The sequence below is a fragment of the Grus americana genome, chromosome 16, assembly GCF_028858705.1.
Source record: "Grus americana isolate bGruAme1 chromosome 16, bGruAme1.mat, whole genome shotgun sequence".
In the NCBI taxonomy this organism is placed as follows: Eukaryota; Metazoa; Chordata; class Aves; order Gruiformes; family Gruidae; genus Grus; species Grus americana.
Genome location: NC_072867.1, coordinates 9,091,773 through 9,112,934, shown reverse-complemented (window position 1 = coordinate 9,112,934; position 21,162 = coordinate 9,091,773). Strand labels below are relative to the sequence as shown.

At 42.2% G+C, this 21,162-nt stretch overlaps 1 protein-coding gene across 3 annotated transcripts in view; it reads right to left on the bottom strand.

The window, feature by feature from the left end:
- The window catches only part of ZDHHC8 (zinc finger DHHC-type palmitoyltransferase 8), a 127,838-nt gene that overhangs the window by 27,083 nt on the left and 79,593 nt on the right, over positions 1-21,162 (bottom strand). For all 3 annotated transcript variants that reach the window (XR_008579507.1, XM_054844312.1, XM_054844311.1), the window contains one exon: positions 2,110-2,231. Coding sequence is in view for 2 of the 3 variants with exons in the window: in XM_054844311.1 (XP_054700286.1) it covers positions 2,110-2,231 (122 nt within the window). In the remaining variant the exon portion in view is untranslated. The remainder of the gene's footprint in view (positions 1-2,109; positions 2,232-21,162) is intronic.

Genomic DNA, 21,162 nt, shown 5'->3' with positions numbered 1-21,162 from the left:
AGCCACAAATGAAGAGAAAGAGACAGAAGGTGAACTGCAGGAACTCCTCCTCTTCCTGCTTTGCTCCTGACTCCCTTGTGTTAAGGGAGATGGGAAGGGAGAGCAAGTGATGAGAAAGTTTCAAAGTTTCTATTTAATCTCCTTGTGTGTTTCTCCTTTAAATGCAAAGTCCAAAATAAAGAACTTGTTTGCAAAAGGAAGTTAGACAAGTGCAAAGGAAGGTATGAATTTACAATACACTCAGTACTGATCACTCACAAGGCATGGTGAGCACCCAGCTGCAGGCTCCAGTCTGAGGGAACTATGTTGCATAAAGATATTAGATTCCCAGACTGAGATTTTCAAAACTGAACAACTTGACTCCAGCTCTTATTCCAGCTCTCCTCCTGCTGAAGGCAAAGAGCATGAATGCTTTCGATAACCTCACATGCAAAGCGTGTATAACTACTTCTATCTCTGTTGAGGCGGAGCAACTAAAAAGTCCAGGAAACTCCGTAAAAGCTCTCAGTGCTTAAGCTCTTTTGCAAATCTTAACTAGGACTTATTTGTATCTTTAAGCATCTAAACACTGCAGCACTTAATCTTGCACAAATGACTGAATCTTGCCCTTTGCGTTAGTGTCCTGGTTTTGGCTGGGATAGAGTTAGTTTTCTTTCCAGCAGCTGGTATAGTGCTGTGTTTTGGATTTAGGATGAGAATAGTGTTGATAATACACTAATACTGTAGTTGTTGCCAAGCAGTCAAGGACTATTCAGCTTCCCATACTGGCCGGCCAACAAGAAGGCGGGGGGTACCCAAGAAGCTGGGAGGGGACACAGCCAGGACAGCTGACCCAAACTGGCCAAAGGGATATTTCATACCATATGACATGTTGCTCCATATATAACTGGGGGGTTGGCTGGGAGGCAGCATGGCTCAGGAACTAGCTGAGCATCAGCTTTGGGTGGTAAGCAATTGTGCTATGCATCACTTGTTCTGTATATTCTATATTATTATTATTGTCTTCATTTTCTGTCCTATTAAACTGTCTTTATCTCAAGCTACAAGTTTTACCTTTTTTCCTTTTCAATTCTTTCCTTCATCCCACTGGAGAGGGAAGAAGTCAGCAAACAGCTGTGTGGTTGTTTTAGCTGCCTGCCAGGTTAAACCACAACACTTAGTTTGCCTTTACACATAATTATTTCCTTAACTGGAGTGCTGCAACACTTAATCAGGGATTCAAAGCTTCAGCCGAAAGGAATGGCAGACAGATGCTCATCATTAGACCCTGCTACCAGGAGAAACCTGGCACTTGCTATTCAGGGAAGCCAGCAGGACAGGTACCTTGTTCTTTTCAGGTAGCAATTCAAAATGGGTATTGTGAATAGAGGTGAGAAAGCAGAGCTTTCAGAGAGCCCAGATCCATTGGTTTAGCAAGACTGCCTAGAGCAGTGTCTGCTGCAAACTGCATGTGAATAATTATTGGAAGCCGGATAAAATGAGGTGATAATTCTCTCATTAGGATGTGTTAAAAAAGATAGCTGCACTGTGGTTCCCATTACAAAAGCTGAGCAATCTTTATCCTATTTAATCAGCTGTGAATCAGTACTAATTTAAGCAGGCATATCTTTCTAAATGTATACATTTTTAGACACTCTAAGGCAAGCCTTAATCATTATCTTTTTTAGCGTTCAATGCTTTTGCATTTGTTTTAAGGCTTTTTGGAAGGTCTGTTTTGATGAAGCTGTTTCAGCAAGTTTAGCCTCTCCCTTCCATCGTGCTCTGCTACCTATTGTGAAGACAGTGACTTAAATCCAATGTGCCAGCATGACACAGGGGATGGCAGTCACAAGCACATCAGTCAGGAGAGCTACTGAAGGAGAACCATCCTATGCAACCTTGTGCCCTCAACTGCCAGTCTGAGCAAGTGCAAGGACAACTGACATTCCCTAGCTCACAAGAGAGATGGAGGGTATCCAGCATTTCACTACCATCCCACCTCCACTGCCAGCTGAGTATAATAAATAAAAAAAGAAGGGGATTAGTCAGCAAACAGTGTATTTGGATACCTGATGCCTCCTTTGGCATGGGTTTTCAAATCCCCCCCACAACAGTCCCATTCTCTGTTACCTCGTGGGAAAACTCCAGGGTCCATGAAAGTTGCCATGCTGAAGTTTGCCAGTACAAACAAGAACACGAGCCCATTGTACACAGGGATGGCTGGGGAGATGGCTTTTGTCAACCAGGGGCACCTGTGGAGAAGAAAAGTTATAGGTAAGGACTCTTTCGGCTGTAACACGTAGTTTCTTCCCATTCACCATCATCACATAGAGAAGTAGCCTTGTGCCCTCCCCACCAGCCATGCAGCAAGGCTGAATTTGCAATTTAAGATCAGAAATTTCCACAGAGCCAGTTTCAGTGATCTAAACTACACTGCAGACACTCTCTGTAAAGCTGCTTTGTTCCATAGCACAGAAAGCACCAATTGTTCACATGGCTCACAGGGCTTTGCAACCCTATTGCCTTATTCGCAACCTGGCATTTTGCTTCTCCATGTAAAAGCTTCATCCCATTGTTGCATTTCTGTTTACCTTATATACAGCCTTGTTGCAGTTGGAGTTGCTTTCAATTTTCACTGGTGTAAAGCAGAACAGGATTCTTAAACCACTGATCTCCACAGCAGGTACAATGAGAAGCACACTTACTTCTCACTACACTTCCCTGCGTGGTTTTCAACTCCAAATAACACTCAGAACCAACAATATGAAACCTCTCCTTGGGGGAAAGTTTAGTCAGACCGAGCATGGGCTCTGCAGGTGTCAGCAGAATGTGAGAATGCAATATTGAAAAGAAAGTGGATGGCATCTGCCACATAAAGACTTTTCAGAAACACTGGAAAGGCTTGCTGCCTACCTGGCGAATGCAACTGAGAGGAACTGAAGATAAAGGGTACAGGAGAAAAAGTAGGAGACTTTGGAAAGAGGATGGAGAAATGCCTGTTAGTTATAGGAAAATTGTTTTAGCTGCAAAGAACACTTCCCACCAGCAGAGGAGGGCAGGACCAAGGCAGAAAACAGCCTGTCTTACAGTCAACTACCCAACAGAAAGCAGTGTTTATTCACCAGCCATTTACAGCCTCTCTAAACACTTGACCCAATCTACTTCTCTGTTCTGCATAAAGAGGTTTGGTGTTATAGGGTTGCTGACGGGAAAAATCTGATCAATCTCATGAATCTGGCAAATATAAATAAGGAAAAATGTGGGACAAAGAATCTCTTTGAAAAAAGTAAGACCCCTGAGTGGCTCCTTAGATTTCCACCTGCCTGGACAGCCAGGGACTCCTCCAAAGCTGCTGAGCAGACAGCCAGTCAGCAGCAATACTTTGCTGCCATTAGCATAAATCATACATCGGCCCACATATTCTGGATTGTGTTTTGCCCGAATTACATGTACGGTTGAATGTGATTATCTGCCAGGCTGAAGCCTGCGGAGAGAAAGAAAAACAACAAACACCCAGCCCTCTCCCAAATCTAATTCGCACTGGTTTTGCTACCAATATGCTGTTTTGAACAGCTGAAAATGGTGTTATTGACCCTGAAGAGACACTGTTAAATATGCTCTTGTGGCCGGCATTAGAAGGGCATCATGTTTTCTCCTCCCATTTGTTTGTAAGCAGGCAGGAAGAGATGTGTTTGCACTCCCCTCCTCTTCACAGCCAGGCTTTCAATATTGCACTGCTGCAAACTGGTTTTAAAGGGACCTTTCCTTGTGTGTGCTTCAATCAGCCTGGCCTGGAGCGAGTAAAAGATGGACAAATCCTACCCAGGGTGAATAAACTGTAAAGCCAAGAGCACGATATGTCTGTGGCCAGGGCCAAACCTCCAGGCTGACTAGAGGAGAAGGAAAAAATAAATCTCAGTTGAGTAAGGATGCTTTGCTATAGCCCACAGAGAGGGAGCAGAAGCGTAAGGTTTCTCCTGGGTATGGTCTTAAGTAGGGAAAGGCCCAAGATATTAACACCTATTAAGAGAATAGGAACAGGCTGAGAGCTCAGTGGAGGAGAGCTGAATTTCTCTGTGTTTCTCTTGCATTCGGGATCTCTTCCGGGTGGTTGTGGAGCTTGGGTAAAGGAACAGGTCTTGTAGAAGAGAAAGCTGATGGAGATGAACTAGCTCGGACAGACCCAGCTGAAGACAGCTGGACTCCATGAGGTACCCTACAACCCTTACGTTCCCTAAGAGGTGGAATTCCAACATGCGGCGCGGTCATACTGATTTGCTGCCATACTCAGTTGTCCTCGAAGCAACTGATGATGACTGATAACCAAGGCAAGGCAGAAGTTTCTCGCTTGCTGTGAGAAGTGCTGCAGTGACCTTGCCAAGCAAGCTGCAGGCCTGTCACTAACGACAGTTTCTGCCAGATCCTTTGGAGGAAAGCAAAAGAAATCCTGAAATAGGCGGTTGTAGAATGAATTCTACCCAGGGAAGGGTTCTTCCCTCTAAATTATAATAAAATTAGATTCAGTAATGGGCATGACTGACTTAATTTCTTCCCATGAAGAAATTGCCTACACAGAGAAAGAGTATGAAGTTACCCGTTGCTTGTCAAGCATGGACGAGAAATTTCCTTGGCAGTAAAGTCAAGTAAGTTGGCAAATCAAGGGACAGGAAACCCTTTCTTACAGATAACTAGTTACTCAGAATGAGATTATAATGAGAGAGACTGTCTCAGATGATTAATGTAAGCATTTGTTAACATTCTCATTTGTGATTTACTTTGTCGCGTTCCCAACAAATACATCAAAATACTAGGAAAAACTTTGGCCATAAGCTAAACGGAACAGCTCATTTAATGGGTAAATAGTGTAGCTGACAATACTTCACGGAAGTTGAAATAAAGGATAGAGTGAGTCATTGTACATATTAGCCAGAAGGTCTGTTCACAATCCTTCCATTTTTTCTTCCCAGAATCTTTATGCAGCATCACAGATTACATAAAATTAGATGGGACAAAAGGGGCCTCATTTGTAAACTAGACAGACCGATAAAAACAGATGTGGAGATCAAGTCCTGGCTCATAACTGTAAAAAGGTCTGAAAAAGAAAATGAAATTGCTACTAGGATTCCCCAAAAATGATGCATCCTCCCTGTCCCTTTTCCCTAATGCACACATAATTTTAGGCAAAGTAACAGAAATTCTAATCCAAGTCTGGCAGGTTGTTTTATCACTAATCCATCATGCAAAAGTCTGGCTTTTGACCCTCTGCACTCTCTGCCTCAAGAAGGGAGCTGCAGAAATGTTTGAGCAGGACCTGTAGTGAGTTTCTTTTTACTTTGTGCATATCCTCTCTCCAGGAGATCTGCTTCCAGCAGCAATAACACTGATCTATGGGACAAATCTAGCCGAACTTTTCAGTTGCTTTTTCTAACAGAAGCAGTTATGAATCTAGATAAACAACACATGGATTCAAAGCTTTCTTTGGGTGGTGAACCCAAAATTTCAAGAGGCTACAGTCTTGTGTCTTCAACTCATTTCACAGTGGAATTATATAGCATGAAAGGTACCACAAATTTAATACGGTCATATAAATTAAGTACAGCTAAGAGCAGTATATAGTCCCCTAATGAAGCACCACCACCAGATTCTTCTGAGAGAAAATCTAAACCCCAAGATTTCTGATGTGCACTGACATCTAGGAGCAAAACCACCAAGTCCTAACCCAGAGCTTTTCTATTACAGCTTAATTATTGTCAAAGAAAGCTGCAGCCTTTGTGTTTGCTGGAGCACCTGCAGAATCATGGTCATTGCAGAGGTCAAAGGCAATATCCTTGGACCACCAGAAAGTTAAGTGATGGAACACAGCACCAGATGTGCTATGACTTTCTTTTTGCATAAGCAGCTAGATATGCCTCACCTGGCATGTCTACAGCTCAGAAGACTCTTTGTTCCTCATGGCCATTATTCCTCACTGCACAATCAACATTTAAGTTCAAGGTAAATGTGAAAATAAATGTACAATGGGTGCTCTGTTCCAAGTTAGTTTGGATCCCTCACTTGAACCAGGAGACCTGAAGGATAATATTGCTACTGTTGCAGGTACCAGCCATGCTACATCAGGAACTGCTCAGGAGAGACACCTTCAATGGTTTTGTTTACTGTAGAAATTAAGAGCCAGCACATGCGACCGTGGCATACTAGAGATAATTATGGATCTCAAATTCTTCTGAACAAAGCACACAATTACACAGGCAGCATTTTCCTCATAATTACACTTCTCTGGCATAGAGTGATTCTGCTCATAACTCAGAGGAAGAGTAATTCAGGGTGACAGATTTAATCTCATTTATCCTATTTGCTCTTGAAACCCTACCCTAATAAAATGGAAAGTTAAAAAGATCAACAAATAGGATCACACAACTTGCTAGGTGTCAAATAGACTTATGCATCATCAGCTGACTTCCTCTGCTAAATTAAACAACAAATAATCCTTTCTGCTCTTTTGCTTGGTGCTTTGTAGCAAGCATGTTAGTGTCTTATAATTATAGGTCACCTATAATTAAGTAATTGAATAGGACGTTTTTCTTGTATCCTGGTCTAAATTAAGATTTGGTGTTTTTCATTAAAACCTTACACATGCTTAGAGAAGCAGTAGGCCATCGGGGATGGAGCCCGGGATTTCAAGAACCAGGTTTTGGTCTTGGCTCTGACACTGGCTTGCAGAGTGACTGAAAGCCATCTGCTTCTCCCCTTCACCCCAGTTAGGCCTTTTGCAAATGAGACATGAACTACTGACAGACCATCTTCCCCACTGCAGGACAGAGAAGGGATCACCTTTGGCTTTCCAAATCTCAAAGCATCTCTGTTAGGGCCAGGCTGGTGGTCCTGGTGTTCATTTCCCTGTAGCCAAGTGCCAGTCACCCACCCCCCTCTCCTGCAGTGGGCAGGCGTGAGGCACACTGCTCCTGCCAAGGAGCTGTTGTGTGAGGGGCGTGTCTGTGATGTACCTAGTAAACCAGGCCAGTAGTTCATTTCACACTCTGCTTGGAGCGCAACAAGCACCTCTGCGCACAGGCTCCCTCGGGGTGCTGCGTGCGTGGAGGTCAGAGACGAGCAGAACATGGAGCAGGAGGCTACAACCCTTCTCTTTTGAACACAAAGAGTGAAATCTGCTTGTGTAGTGAACAGAGAAGATATGGAAACTGCAAGAGTACAGACAGGCACCCAAACTTTGGATAATTACCAGCACCTATTAAGAAAGCATCTCTTAACTTCAGTCAACCTCTTCCACCATTAGTCCTAACAGTAATATGAATTAGCTGATTCAGTGCATGCAAGTAGAAGCAGCTCAGTGAAGTAGGGACTAGTCAGATAAGAGGGGTCAACAAGCAAACATAATTTGACTAAGCACTGGTATTAATTTCACTGAAAACTTTCAGACTGTCCTGGTTTGATTCCTCTCCAAGAGTTATTTGACCATTATGAACATGTACCAATTTGTGTACTGTAAAATCCATGTGAACAATTTCTAATCATCACCAGATCTGACCAGGGATTTACCATTTCTAACATTACCCCAATATCCAGCAATCCTAGGGGCTGGACCCAGTGTCCTGGGCTGCCTAGGAGCTGGACCCTGTCCTGTGCCTACTCTGAAAGGCACAACAGTCTGGATGGCTGAGATAGCATGTCAGAGAAGAGACAGGAACACAGAGGTGAAATTCCTCCTAATCCAGTACTGTACCAGCCAGACCATAAATGAAAGGGCTATCAATTGATTCTGAACACCCACGTTTTAGAAGAATGTGGAATTAGATGTAAACACTATACCTTAAAGCCCATTCCACCAGTGTGTATGTAGGACAGAGAAGGTGCAAGACAGCACCCTGAAGGCTGTACACTCCCCAGTATGCACCACAGAGCAGAGAAGGGCAGAGGTCTCAGTCTTTAGCAGCGAAAATCTAACACATTGCTCACATATCCCAGTCTGGGTGAGATTTTTCCATTTATATGCTTTTTCCTACCCTGAAATCACAGAAAAGTACCTTTCTGGAATAGTAACAGAAGAAAAACAAACATGCTCATTTTCCATTTTTTGTCACTACCAAAGATAACTTGGAGATTATTGTACATCTAAAAATATTTTCCAAGGTGCTAAGTCATCTATACGTTAACAAGGCATCACTGGAAACAGTCAGGAGAGAATGTATCTGAGTGTCATAACCAATGTGAAACAGAATGGCAGGTCTCGTGAAAATAGCAGGAGTTTCAGGATAGCCAGGTCCTTTGCTCAGCTCTGCCACATCATATTTTGATAAATGAACTAATTTCTGTACCATATCTTACTCATTGCCAAGACTGCAGATAATATATTGTTGCCATAGCACTACACCCTCACCACAAGTACAGCAGTTGTACTGATAGAAAGTGGTATAAAAGGATAACAACTCCAAGTGTTACATAAAAATGGGAAAAGGAGAAGTAAATACTGGAGAATTTACTACTGAAAACCAGAAACTGACACAAGCCGAGTGCCACATGGAGCAGCTCATGCTGTGGGAGGTAAGTGGGAGATACCAAAACACCTACCCTGGGTTTCCAGGTGCAGTTATCCATCACAAGAGGCAAAAAATCCCCCCAGAACCCACCACCAAAACCTCCATGAATTTCATGAGCCCCTTCCTAATTGAAATATAGCTGAAACTAGAGAAAGAGGTTCAAATCTATCACTTGCTTAACTGTGTTTAATTATTCACAAGAAATGTGCTAGGCTGAAACTCACTCAGGTTTAATAAGAGCTGATGGGGTTTCAGTGAACTTTCCATTACAGCCTGGACTCCATCCAAAGGCTAGTAGTTCATGTCTTGGCAATGTACAGATCAGAGGAGCTAAATCAATTAAAAAGTCAACTTGAGATATAATGGTCCTTGGTGAAAAGTCTTATCTGGGCTATACATCACCCCCAAAGTAAAATATACTCTACTCTTTTCACAAAGCTGCTTGAAAGCTCTGGAGCATGTTCCCTTCCTCCCTTTTTAAAGTCCCCAAGTATCTGAGAAAAGACTCGATTGTCATGTGAACGGATATGGGAGAAATACAGAGAAGTAACAAGAATACCAATAACCAATTCTGAGTGAGACAACCACAGGGATAAACATATCCATCATCATGCTCAAGTTCAGAAGCCATCCAACCACCCCAGACCTATTGCATAGGCACAGATTGACCCTGCAGCCAATGGACAGGACATACTCTTATGAGCTACACACACAATGCGACTTTACATCATGTGCATGGTAAGCAGACAGGACCAGATCGTGCTGGACTCAATGCATATGCTTTGCAGAGATGCTCTCTACCCGCTCAGTAGCTGCTGGGAGCCCAGAAACCTGGTAGAGCACCCATAAAAGTCGAAAAGACATTAGTTACTACCCGGAGCTGCATTCAGTTGCTCACAGCAGCAGGGCTTGGGCAGGCAGGGGCTGGGCTCATTTGCAAATACAGATTAAAATAGCAAAATCCTTCTCTACGCATTGCTTTGAAATTTGCGTTGTCGTGCAGCGAATTAAAGAACTCTACACAGAGCCGATTAGCACTTACTGACTGACATACATGAAAGTCCAGGACAGAGTTTTTGTTTTGATATACTTGTAAAGGAATATGCTATAATAGCATCACTTGAAATGCCTAGCTTTTTATTTGCACCTCAAATTGAAGGCATTCATTGCACATTGATTCTAGGGTATATATAGGCTGAATTTCAGAGCACACAATAACATTTTTATATTAGGAGAAGGATAATGCTCACATCAAAGCGAGACAGTAGGTCTTCACGGCACTTCAAGTGTCTAATGGGCTGCAGGCAGAGTCACCCTGAGCAGCAGTAAACCCTCTGGTGCCTCATGGAAAGGAGCTGATTGCTAGTGCATGGGCAAATCAGAGTGGATTCTAAGTGCAGGTTACAGAGTGAGCGCACAGATCCAGAGACAAACCCTCTCATGTGAAGCTCCTGGGTTTGCTTTCTCAGCCCTGGACTTTACAAAGCCTAAAATGCCACGCAAGCTGGAAGAGGCAATGACGGGTGTAATCCAGAGCTTCTCAAACATGCACAAACCTTTTATCAGTACCATGCTGAACAGCTGGAACCGAACCCGACTTTTTCCAGCAGCTAATAAAGAGATGAGTATATGGGTGGTCTTTGGGTCATGACAGAAGAGGAGGACAGTAAAGAGTTACTGCAGAATAACCACAGAAAGAGACACACTAGTTGCCCTGTCACACTGAAAGCTTTAAATCCATTTGGTTAGAAAAAGAAGGAACTGCTGCCCAGTAACATTCCTTCGCAGTTCTGTCTGCATATGGCTGGCCACCAGCATCTCTGTACTGCAACAGCTGAATGACTTCCAGCCCCTTCCAAAACTCACAGAAGGGAATTATCAAGCCACAGAACCCTTGCTAAATGGGAAATCTGAGAATTACCTCCAAAAGATGCTGTATGAACCAATAACACAGCCAAGCTCTCAATGCATGTGGCTGCAATGCCCTCAGTCTGTGCTCCTGCGTGCACTATTTCCAGCAATAATCACAGTCCAGCTGCCCAGCACAGTGTCCAGGGAGGTTGAAAGACACTTCACAGTGTCTGAAAGGGATACACACGCTACACAAGCTGAGTTTTTCTGAGCATTTTTGAAGATACCATGTGGAATGCAAACTTGTGCTTCTAATTTGTAAACATCAGAACTACTAAATTAATGCCACATCTACTATAGCATTGCTAAAGAGACAACCCCTCATCTTGAGTCCGCCAGAGTCCCATTTCCTTGAGTAATGAAGAACACAGTTTATTTGGGTTTTATACCACTAGTGACCCTCGTGATCTTCTAGACCTCTCAGCAGTCCGTAACCCAAGTTTTTGTTGGATAGATGGAATTGCATTTGCCAGACCCCATGCCTCTCTCATGGAAAAAATGCAGAGGACAGCTCCTCCTTGACTGAAGGCTGTTCTCCAGTGTTTTCCCTATTGTCCTCATCCTTGTCAATACATGCATGAATCCACCAGCAACACAGAAAGGTGAGGTGGGCTGCTCCAACAGAGTTGCTTTTTAAACTAAGTTCAAATTATTAGCAGCCTAATTCAGACACACTTGAGGTGTTCTACTGGCACAGAAGGATTTGTACAGACTTTGCTCACTGTACTCCCCAACCACATACTGGCAGAACACATCTAGTACACATTCAGTGTTGGAATTCATGAGATAGCAGTGCAGTGGAAGCAAGGTGGCTCACTATTAAGTATGCTGTGATGGGAGAGAGAAACAGGTAAAGAAATATTATGTGATGAGGAGGGGGATGGTGACATCAGTGAAAAGATACAGTCTATTACCCTTGTTGAAAAGTTAATTTGATGTTTTAGATATTCCTTTTTCACATGAGCTTTAGTAGAAAGAAATTAAATTTCACAAGATACCATCCCTTTACAGCTAGTGGAGAAATTACTTAACTAAAAGACAGCATCTATTAAAGTACATGCCACTTAAATTAACAATGAGCCAATATGCATAAGAAACGTTCAACATGAGCTCTGAACTCTGTGATCATGTCCTCAGTGGATAAGCAGAGAATAGGGTAATATAACACGCTTTCCAAGATGCAGGGGAAAAAGAAGAAAAGCAGAGACCGTCCAGGTGTCTGAGCTTAATCCCTGACAGCCTGGGTGTCAGGGTGCCCGTCACGGGTCTGCATCAGAGAGCAAGCTGCCTTGTTAAAACTCTGCATTGAAAAAAGCTGCAGGGGCTGCTCGGGGTGGCGGATACTAGTAGGGAATATCTTATTGGAGGACCTTATCTCTCTGCCATGCATGCCACTTAATTCATGAACCGGCAGTGAGATGCCAGCTGGCCCTGTCAGGGATGTTGCATGGCCTGAGCTAGAAGGACATGAAGGACCACCCAGCTGCAGGCGAGGTCTGACACGGCTGCCACAATTCAGGTGTTTGGGGAGAGCACGCACCCCAATATCCAGCCGGCTCTGACAAAACTCCCAGCTGCTCTTTGCAGTGCTGGGGCAACTAGACAGAGATTTGTACAAAGGAGGGGAAGGAAAGTCCTGTGAGGCTGGTAATAGCAGTTAAATTTCTTCTATGACTTGAGAGAGCTGTTCAGGAAATTTAGAACTAATTAAGACCAGAGGTTCTTGCAGACTTGTCTGGATCATGTATTGACTTTGAAATCTGGAAACAATACCTGTCCATGGCCTGAATAACATGCTTCAGAGCTGCCATGCAAGTTCTTTTATCTATGCAATAGCTTGCTTATGCAGGGAAAAGAAGCCAGTCTTAATCTGAACTCTCTTGTTTGAAGATTTCTAGACACATATACAGTAAGATTACTGCAGTTATTGAAAGGTTTCCCTGTATGAACCAGAAAGAGTAGAGGCTTCATATTTTACAGGAGAGATGACCAAAACAAAGAGGTAGAGGTACCTCTATTGCAAATAGATACAGAAGATAGTGTAGAAAGTGCAAACATCGTTCTTTATCAAGTACTGGAGCAAATAAATAATAATGAAACAAAAGCCTCTCTTTGAATCCCATCTTTAATTTCTCTCTGGAATATCCTCCCAAAAAGGGTTTTATGGAAACCTGAACTGGGACCATGACATTTATATACCTTATTCTCACTACAGTGAAAAAGAACATTTGCATAGGTGGTATAATGGGGCATTAATATACTAAGATTTTAAGGGGGGGGGGGAGAATATCAAAATTACGTTAGCTGAGATTTAAGAAAAGAAAAATGCAAGAGACTTTCATGTTTCAACCTATAAAACAAACTTTGCATTTGTGAAGAACGTGCCCCTGTGGCCACCTACTTTGGGACATTTTACCCCTTCCCAAGCCACCACCTGGTACAAGCCACCTCGCAAGAGAGGACATCAGAGGAGAATCATCAGTGATTCAGCCTATTTTGGCAACACCTTTAATCATAAACTGAAACAGACCTAACAACTACGGCCACGGTAACAAAAGAGAATAGGACACGTCATCCAATTCAGCACCATGCTGTCCCAGACCCCATGTGTACCACCCTGCCCAGCCATGCACTGTCCGGAAACCAAGCAACATTTTATACACCAGGTCTTTTATGTGTAGGATGGATGCCAGCAACAGCAGGGTAGAAGTGGGGCCCTCCGAAACCAGTTCACAGCCCATTTCTGCTGGAGGACTGGGACTGTTTTGGGGCACAAGGACACAGCTGAAAAATCTTTTTTTCTTCCAGCAGAGGTAATGGGACACACAAGCCAACGAGCAACCGTGTAAGATTACATTGCAAGCAAGAGATGTATGCAGTTCAAAAGAAAACCAAGGGTGCAATAACAATAATAATTACATTGCTTAGCCCGGTGGAAATGTTATAAAACTAAATGCATTCCTACATTTGCATTCATCAAATGAAAAACCATATCAAACTTTAGCTTGTTCTCATTATCTCCACCCTTCCCCAGTAACATCATCATTCTGCTTTCTAGTTTTGCGAGGGAACACCCCCAGGCAGCAGCAGGGTCAGAGCAGCCTTTTTCTGAACTTCTCTATTAGAAATCTGTCTTCTCTTTCCCTCTACGGAGCTATTCTCCTTTTCGTGAGTGTCCCAGAGAAATCACTGAATAACTTTCAAGCTCTGATTCCTCTTTTCTCCCTCCCATCATTCTGTTACTAAATTAAATGACTGAGCAGCAACACACATGTTCTCATGCAGCAAAGGAACATGGTGCTATCGCTGCTTTAATTTGGGTGTGTGGGAACACAGAGGCGTTCTGAGGCACCCACACAGGTCTCGCAGCCCATGGGCAGGTCTGCAGATAGATGTCCCAGGCTCAGAGGTACAGGTGACACATGCAGTAGATTCACAGCTGTTCCTATGCACTCTCTCGACAGATACCAAAAAGAACCACTAAGGTAGACAGCCACTGTCTTCTCAAACTATTAAATGATTGTGACCTCCTGGCTTAGATTAAGCATTTCAAATTTTAACAGCACAAACCCAGCCCAAGTCCCAAGACTCCCCTGCCTGCACATCGACGACTGCAACATCTCTGCTCACCACCTAACAGGATTAGGGCAGGCTTCCGGAGGCAGCTTCTACTACAGGTAAAATCTTATTACAGGACCTATCAAAACCAAAAATGCTTTTGGGGAGCAATAAAAACCTAAACCAATCCATACTGACTGTCACATTAACAGTCATATTTTTTATTTAAATGATGAAACATAGCATTACCGGTTTAGGTCTAAATGTTTCTGTCAGCTTGGACAAAATATAAAGGGAGTCTTCCAATAATAGTTTTGGTGCACAGGCATTCAATTCACGTTGACAGAAAACAAAATTACTTTGCTTAGAAAACATCCTAAGAGGTGATAACATCTTAATTACAGAGACAGGGAAATGGGCTTCAACCTGCTGTATAGATTAGCTTCTTGCCAATTTCACTCTAAAGTGCAACAAGGTGGGGATCTCACCAGCAGTCATGATGGCGGGGGAAGTGTCACTGCTTTACTTGTATATTATTTGCTCTACCCCAAAGCCTATCATTTTTAAAGACAGAAGAGTAGCTTGCTCAGGTACTGCAGTGGACATAGGGTAGCTGTTTTCCCTACTAATACCTCAGTATTCACTAAAAGCCTAGGGGTTCTGTGGTTTTGGGTGGTGTTTTTTTGGAAGAAGCACAAAGTTATCAGAAAAGGTACAATTAGGCTCTGGGCCTGATGAACTAGCAGTCTTCCAACTCTGTTGACATAATTCAGGAACATAAGCCAGGATTACAATTACCTGAGATGCATTAACAAAGCTTAATGCACTCCCGAGTCAAAATGGGACAATTAGCAGCTCCTGTACCAAAATAGAAGACTATGGAAATGGCATGTGTCACCATCTGCTAATGATGTGCAATAGGCAAACCAATTCAAGGAGAAAAAAAAAAAAAGAGAAAAAAGAAACAGTTTCTTGATGAAACTTGTTCCCATTTCCAAGAATCAAAGCAAATATTCAGCTTAAGCATTACATTTTCCAGATTCCCAGCTGGGACTAGAATGAGAAGCGTCCCTTAAATCTTATGATTTAACTGTTGAGAAATTTCCAGGCCAAACTTTCAAGCAAGAGGTTTGGATAAAGTTCTGAACTGTGGGATGTTTTGTCTGTGGAGTTCTACTACTGCTTCCAATAGCAATAGTTACTATTAGTATGCGTACATTTTAAATACCAAATTGCTCCTGAACGTTCCTGAAGTTCATAATTCATGCTTTTTTTCCCCTTGATTTAATTTAAAGAGCAGGCACCATCGTTCTGCTTTTCAGAAAAATATGAACATTTACTTCTTGCTGAACAGCTGTCACAGTGTAATGAAAATAATTTACTGTTCAGTTTTTCTGAATGAACCCCTTATCCCTCCTGCCCTTCCTCCCTCAAATATTTCCTAAAAATCATATGCCACTAGCAAACTAGTTTTGGCTTATACTAGAAAACATCTTAAACTCTGGGATATCTTACTTTCCTTTACATTCCTCTTCAAAAGCAGATGAGTCTATCATAATAGTTAGGGGAAATGTGGAGCTGCACATCACAGGAGAACAGCCACAGAGACATAAACAAAGCTTGCAAAGTTAGAACTGAGCTTCCATCTCCTTTGATTTGAGGAGGGGGGAATATATTTAAAAAAAAAAAAAAAGGACTATCTCATTCACCACAGTCCTTTTCTGAGGCTGTTTTGTAAATTTATTACATGACACAAACAGCTCCAATCTTCCTGGTCTCATGTCACTGACAAAATTTTTTTCTTTTTCTTTTTCCTTTTTTTTTTTTTAATACATGACTACTGGAAAATCCAAGCACAGAGCTACAATTCATATTCTGAAGAAAACTTCGAAGGAAACTCATAACTTCTCAAAATGTAGTACACTGTATCTGACTCCGAAGGGCAATAACATGGTAAAAATGAACCATGTTCTGGGAAGTTAAATCCCTGAAGTGCCCTTTGGTGAATATGAAAAGCAATTTCTTTTTCAGAGCCAAAATTTTCCCTTTTTCATGTCTTAATTCCAGGATGCACATTTGAATCCTACAAAAAATACTTTTTCACTCACCCACTGGACTACAAAAAGGCTCTCTTTTATTTACTTGAAGAAGTATAGTCAAGTAGTTAGAGTAAGTAACCTGGTCAAGGTTTATTTTTTTCACCAGTTTGTCTATATATTCCACAATTCAGCAATTTTTTTCCTCTGGGAACACCTCACCTTTAACATTAACTGCCCTCCCTCAGCAGTGTTGGGAAGTTTTCCTTTTAAAAGAATACAAAGATATGTCAATGAAAATTAATTGGAGTGTTATAGCCAGTCTCAAGAGAAGTTCACCAACTAGGGATAGACACAGATTTACTGAAAGAATGGCTGAAATCAGTGATTATTAGTAACAGACTAGAAAATCCTTAAATCGAGATTTATACTGCTGCAGGTCAGGCAAGAAGATGCAGATGTGGAATGGGGCCCATCCTCTTCCGCATCTTCTATCACAGCAGCCCTCCCAAAGCTTCTCGCTTGCGCTATTTATACCTATTTTTCTGGCACACTTACAGGCATGTTTCCATACCCTAAGTTAGGAAAGGAGCCTTTTACTTTGTTTGTTCCTCAGGCATGAGTGACACACTCATTTTATCAACACTTCAACATTTGCTGTTCAACATTAAACATAGATATCAGAAAGCCTTCATTTTTTTTACAATACCAGGTCAATCAAGTAATTGACAAGTTAACAAATCTGTTTGCTTTTCATGGTGCTTTGCTGTGATTTTTTGTAACTAAACAAAAGACGGTTTGGATCCTGCCTTTTCCTTCAAAATGGAGCGCTGCCCATACAGACACTTTAACTCTGTATTTACTTTCTAAAGCATCATATTCCCTCTTCTCCCTACCCATGACAGCTCAAGGCAAACCACAGTCCTGGGACATCTGGAGGTTGTGGTTTGAATGAATCCCTTCCAGCCACGAACAAAAGCAATCATCTTTGCTGAATTAATAAATACTTAAGACTTGTTAGTATTTCTGAATTGCAAAACTTCGTGCTTGCAAAAGCTATACAGAAAACAGACCTCCTTCAAAAGGTTATTGAAAAGCAAAAGCTCCATGTTAGTTATCTTAACTGTGCAAGATGAGAAAATGCATCTGCCTTGTGTCTTTAGCAATTGACACACAGCAGCTCCTTCAGTATTGCTTGCTTCTCTTGAATTCACATAACCATGGCTTTAGTTTCACAAGGACTTTTTGTGAATGTTGGGGGAAAAAAAGGCTACAGATAATGGTATGGTTATGCTAAAGATACAGTGAATGCAGTCAGCAAGAAATTTAAGTATCCTCTTTTGGAATAGTAACAGATGACAAGACAGCAAAACCCAGCCTTGAACTGGAAACGTTTTAAATTCTTCACAATTTGTGCCAGCAAGCTAAGGAAGGGGTTAAAGTGAATCCAGCACACCTTAACAGACCTAGAAAAAGCAAAGAGTCTGTCCAGAAAGCTGCTCCCATGGGAGCCTCTGTACCACCCGTCCCTACCGGGTGAGGGACAGCGCGGCATCTGTGTAGTTAAATCATTTCAACAAAGCTGTGCCCTTCTTAAAAGTCAGTCTGGGTGTGCACTTCTGGCAGACAGGCTGCCTGGGCAGCAGAGGGGAGGAGCAGGCAAGGAGAAACAGATTCACTTTCTACCAGGATTTTGTTTCCTACAAACTCGACTCCCAACGCTTACCTTCACAAACACACAGGCGTTGAATTGTTCAAATTACATATAATCTTGTGTTGCTCATTTACGACAGCTCAACATGCGACAAAGAAAAGAACTTAGAAGTGCTCAGCTTCAGCTCCCTTCGAACAGGAAGAAAGCCTGTGGTGACAGGCTAGAGAATGCGTGACTTGTTTTTCCACCACCCCATAATGCACACATAGCACACTGAGTTCAGGAGAGCTCCAGCGAAACTCTGCACACGCGCTCTGAGCAGTTGTCTGCAATAGAGTTAAATCTCCAGCTCCCTCTCCCCAAGTTAGGAGTACAAATCACAGAAAGCAGGACCTCTCTGAAACATCTCTCTTGCAAATTGTTGTAATTTCCCATCCATCTTCAGCTCGGATGACTTTGCCGGGTCCACAGGGGACAATTTACAGCATTTGTTTTGGATTAAGGGTTCCTAAACTCTGACTCAGGAGACAGAGTCAATGATCTGCAGCTGCCTCACAGAACCATGTTAAATGGTGAAAGTGCCAATCCCATGTGGCTGTGCTAGTGAGTCCTAAATGAGTTTGAGTCCAGAAGTTATCATCTGATCTAAAATTTTAAGAATCAATGACTAGCAAATTGATTTGCAGACTGATAAGAATGTGAAAGATTTGATCCATAATCTCTATTGAAAAGGACATGGTTTTAATTTTTTTTTAATTAGTAAAGTTGTTGGCTGAACAAACCAACACAACATTTTTCTCTATTAGTGAAATCTACTGTTTGTCATTTGCTTTTGTGTTGAAAGCTACTTCTTACACCACACCTTGCTTTGTGTGCAAACAATATTACCAACAGTTGTGTTTGGCCTGACATCTAGTCTAACTGCAGTGTGACTCCACAGAAGTTAGTGAAGGCAAACAGACAAAGTAAGAACTGCATCCTCTGGATCAAAAAAGGTTTTCAGAAAGGACACGTTCATTTGCTTAGTATTTCTCTGGCAACTTCTAAATTTTGGAAATTTCTGGATTTTTCAGTAGGCACAAAGTCCTTTTTCTAGTAAATAGCAAAAGCATGTTTTACATTTGTCTTTTATGATGGTATTTTCTGTATATCAGTGAAAGGCAACCATACAGCACCATAATAATGTGTTACTTTACCTTCCTCTCAATTTTCGGTTTCCATACTGTCACATTTTAGTCCATCAGTTGTTGCTAAGTTGTCTCCAGTGCGATATGAACTTTCCTGTATCATACCGCTCACAAGCGGAGGCTAGACTGTGAGAGTCACCTTGAAATGTTTTGCTCCTTAAGCATCCCCTTTCTGTGGAGTGGATACAGCCTTACAGGTGGATGCTGCCAGCCAGTACTGGGTAATTAACTGCAGTCCAGTAGAAAAATTGCATTAGCATAATAGCCAGGCCTAACATCGATCTAGTAGATCAATGCAAATCTGCAATGCAGATGCAGGAGCCTATTTAACCAGTTCACTTAAGTATTTTAAGTTCAATAACTGAAGCAACTTTGCTAGTCTGCTGCTCAGCACCTTCTGCACCGTGGAAGATTCTTTGTAATTTACCATAACTCTTGGTCACTGGGTGGTCTGCATGTTGAAACACCACTGTCTGAAACAATGAAAGCAGTGCCTGCAGTGTTTGTAGACTGCTGAGATACTCATAACACAGGAACTAAATAAGCATAAAGAAACACAGCGCTGTCAGTATTATAATCATTTAGTGCTACCTCATCTCCTACAACAGCAGCTATGTGAGAAGAAAATGGTTCAAGTGAAGATCTGTGCTCAGCTTCCAGATACTCCATTATGCTCTGTGTCTGTGAACTCAGGCCCTTCAAAGCTTTTGCAACCATAAGCTGCAACTCCACTGTGTCAGGCTCCAGGTCCGTTCATATTTACATTTCAGCCAAAACACAACATTTGCAATGTGGACTTTGAAATTCATTCATAATATAAAACAGACTAATAGATCAACTCTTCTACCTAAGCACATAGAAAGATAGATTTTCCTGTGTATTAGTGCATTCCTTCCTTCTGAACAAAGATCTGACAGGAACAGGATTGCAGTATCAAGTGCAGGGAATCAAAAAATGACCTGCCAGCACAGCTGGAATTGAGCACCAGCGGGAGCCAGCCCCGACCCCAGTCAAAAGGGAAGACTGCAGCCTCCTATCTCTGCCTTCTAGGGAAGACAACCAGCAACACTATCACCAACATCTCACTGTACCAGTTGGCCCCTTCTACACAGCAGCACATGGAAAGGAAAGAAGGACTTTTACAGCTTTTCCTACAACATCCAATTGCATCAAGGACTGAACTAGTTAAATCACTGCTCCATGCCAGCTGATAAATTCTGTTCAGAAACCAAGTAAGCATTTTGAAAAAGGTTTGATCAGAGCTGCCTGGGGGCCTGGCAAGATGCAGGAAACTTATGGGACCCACTTATATTTTATATTGCTGATCAGAAGCCTTTTCCCAGTGGAAGGTGGGACGGTGCATGAGAACAGCCAGTGAAATTTCAGGGGAAAGCTCTCCACAGAAATATTCTGTAGTTCAGTGTCTCCAGCTTTCATTACCATCACCATGTAGCATCACAACTTTTTTGGGCTCTTGTCTACCAAGAATACTAAAGCTTCCTCATGCAATTCCTCTAACTTTTGCTTTGAATTTGTTTCCTTCAATGGAGCTTTCTTGTACTCCAAAAGACTTTGCATACTACTAATGTGTCAGGAACACTCCCTGTGCATAAAGAATTTACACACTTTGCACCAGGAATCTTTTAAAATTGTTCGCTTTTGACCAGAAAGCAAGCTCAGAAAGAAGCCCCTGATGGAGCAGAAGTGTCAGTGATGGTAAAGTAGGAGTAAAGTGCTGCAGCCATGAAAGAGAAAAATAATTTAGTTGGATTGTGGAGTAGATACTTGGAACATATGTCAAGGCCAGATCAAAGCAGCCAATTGTTGCTGTTATCTACTTAATCTTCTGTTGTGTGGAAAAGGGAGTTAGGAAATTCTTTTCAGCCAACGCGACTGCCTAAGCCAATGCCCAAGGCAAATAATGCTCTAAACAATAAGGCATTTTGTTTAACTCTGCAATAAATACTGAATTTGCAAAGACGGCTGTTTGGCTGCACTCTCTTCCTGCAATCTCCAGTCAATACCTCATATTTACATAAATGCATAACCATACCTAATCCCCCCCACCCTCAGGTCTCCGCTCCTTGAGAGAGCGGTCACGAGGTGGGAAATGGGGGCTTAAAAGTTTAATCCTTGAAACAACAGTTAGGCCACTTCCTTGAGAGCTGCCCCATGGTGCCTGTTTGAAAAAGTGATGTTCAGTAGGGGCACCGTAGCACACAAGATCCATCTGTGGATTTTTGAGTTATTGAAATATTTTCACAAGATTATCAATCATAGAA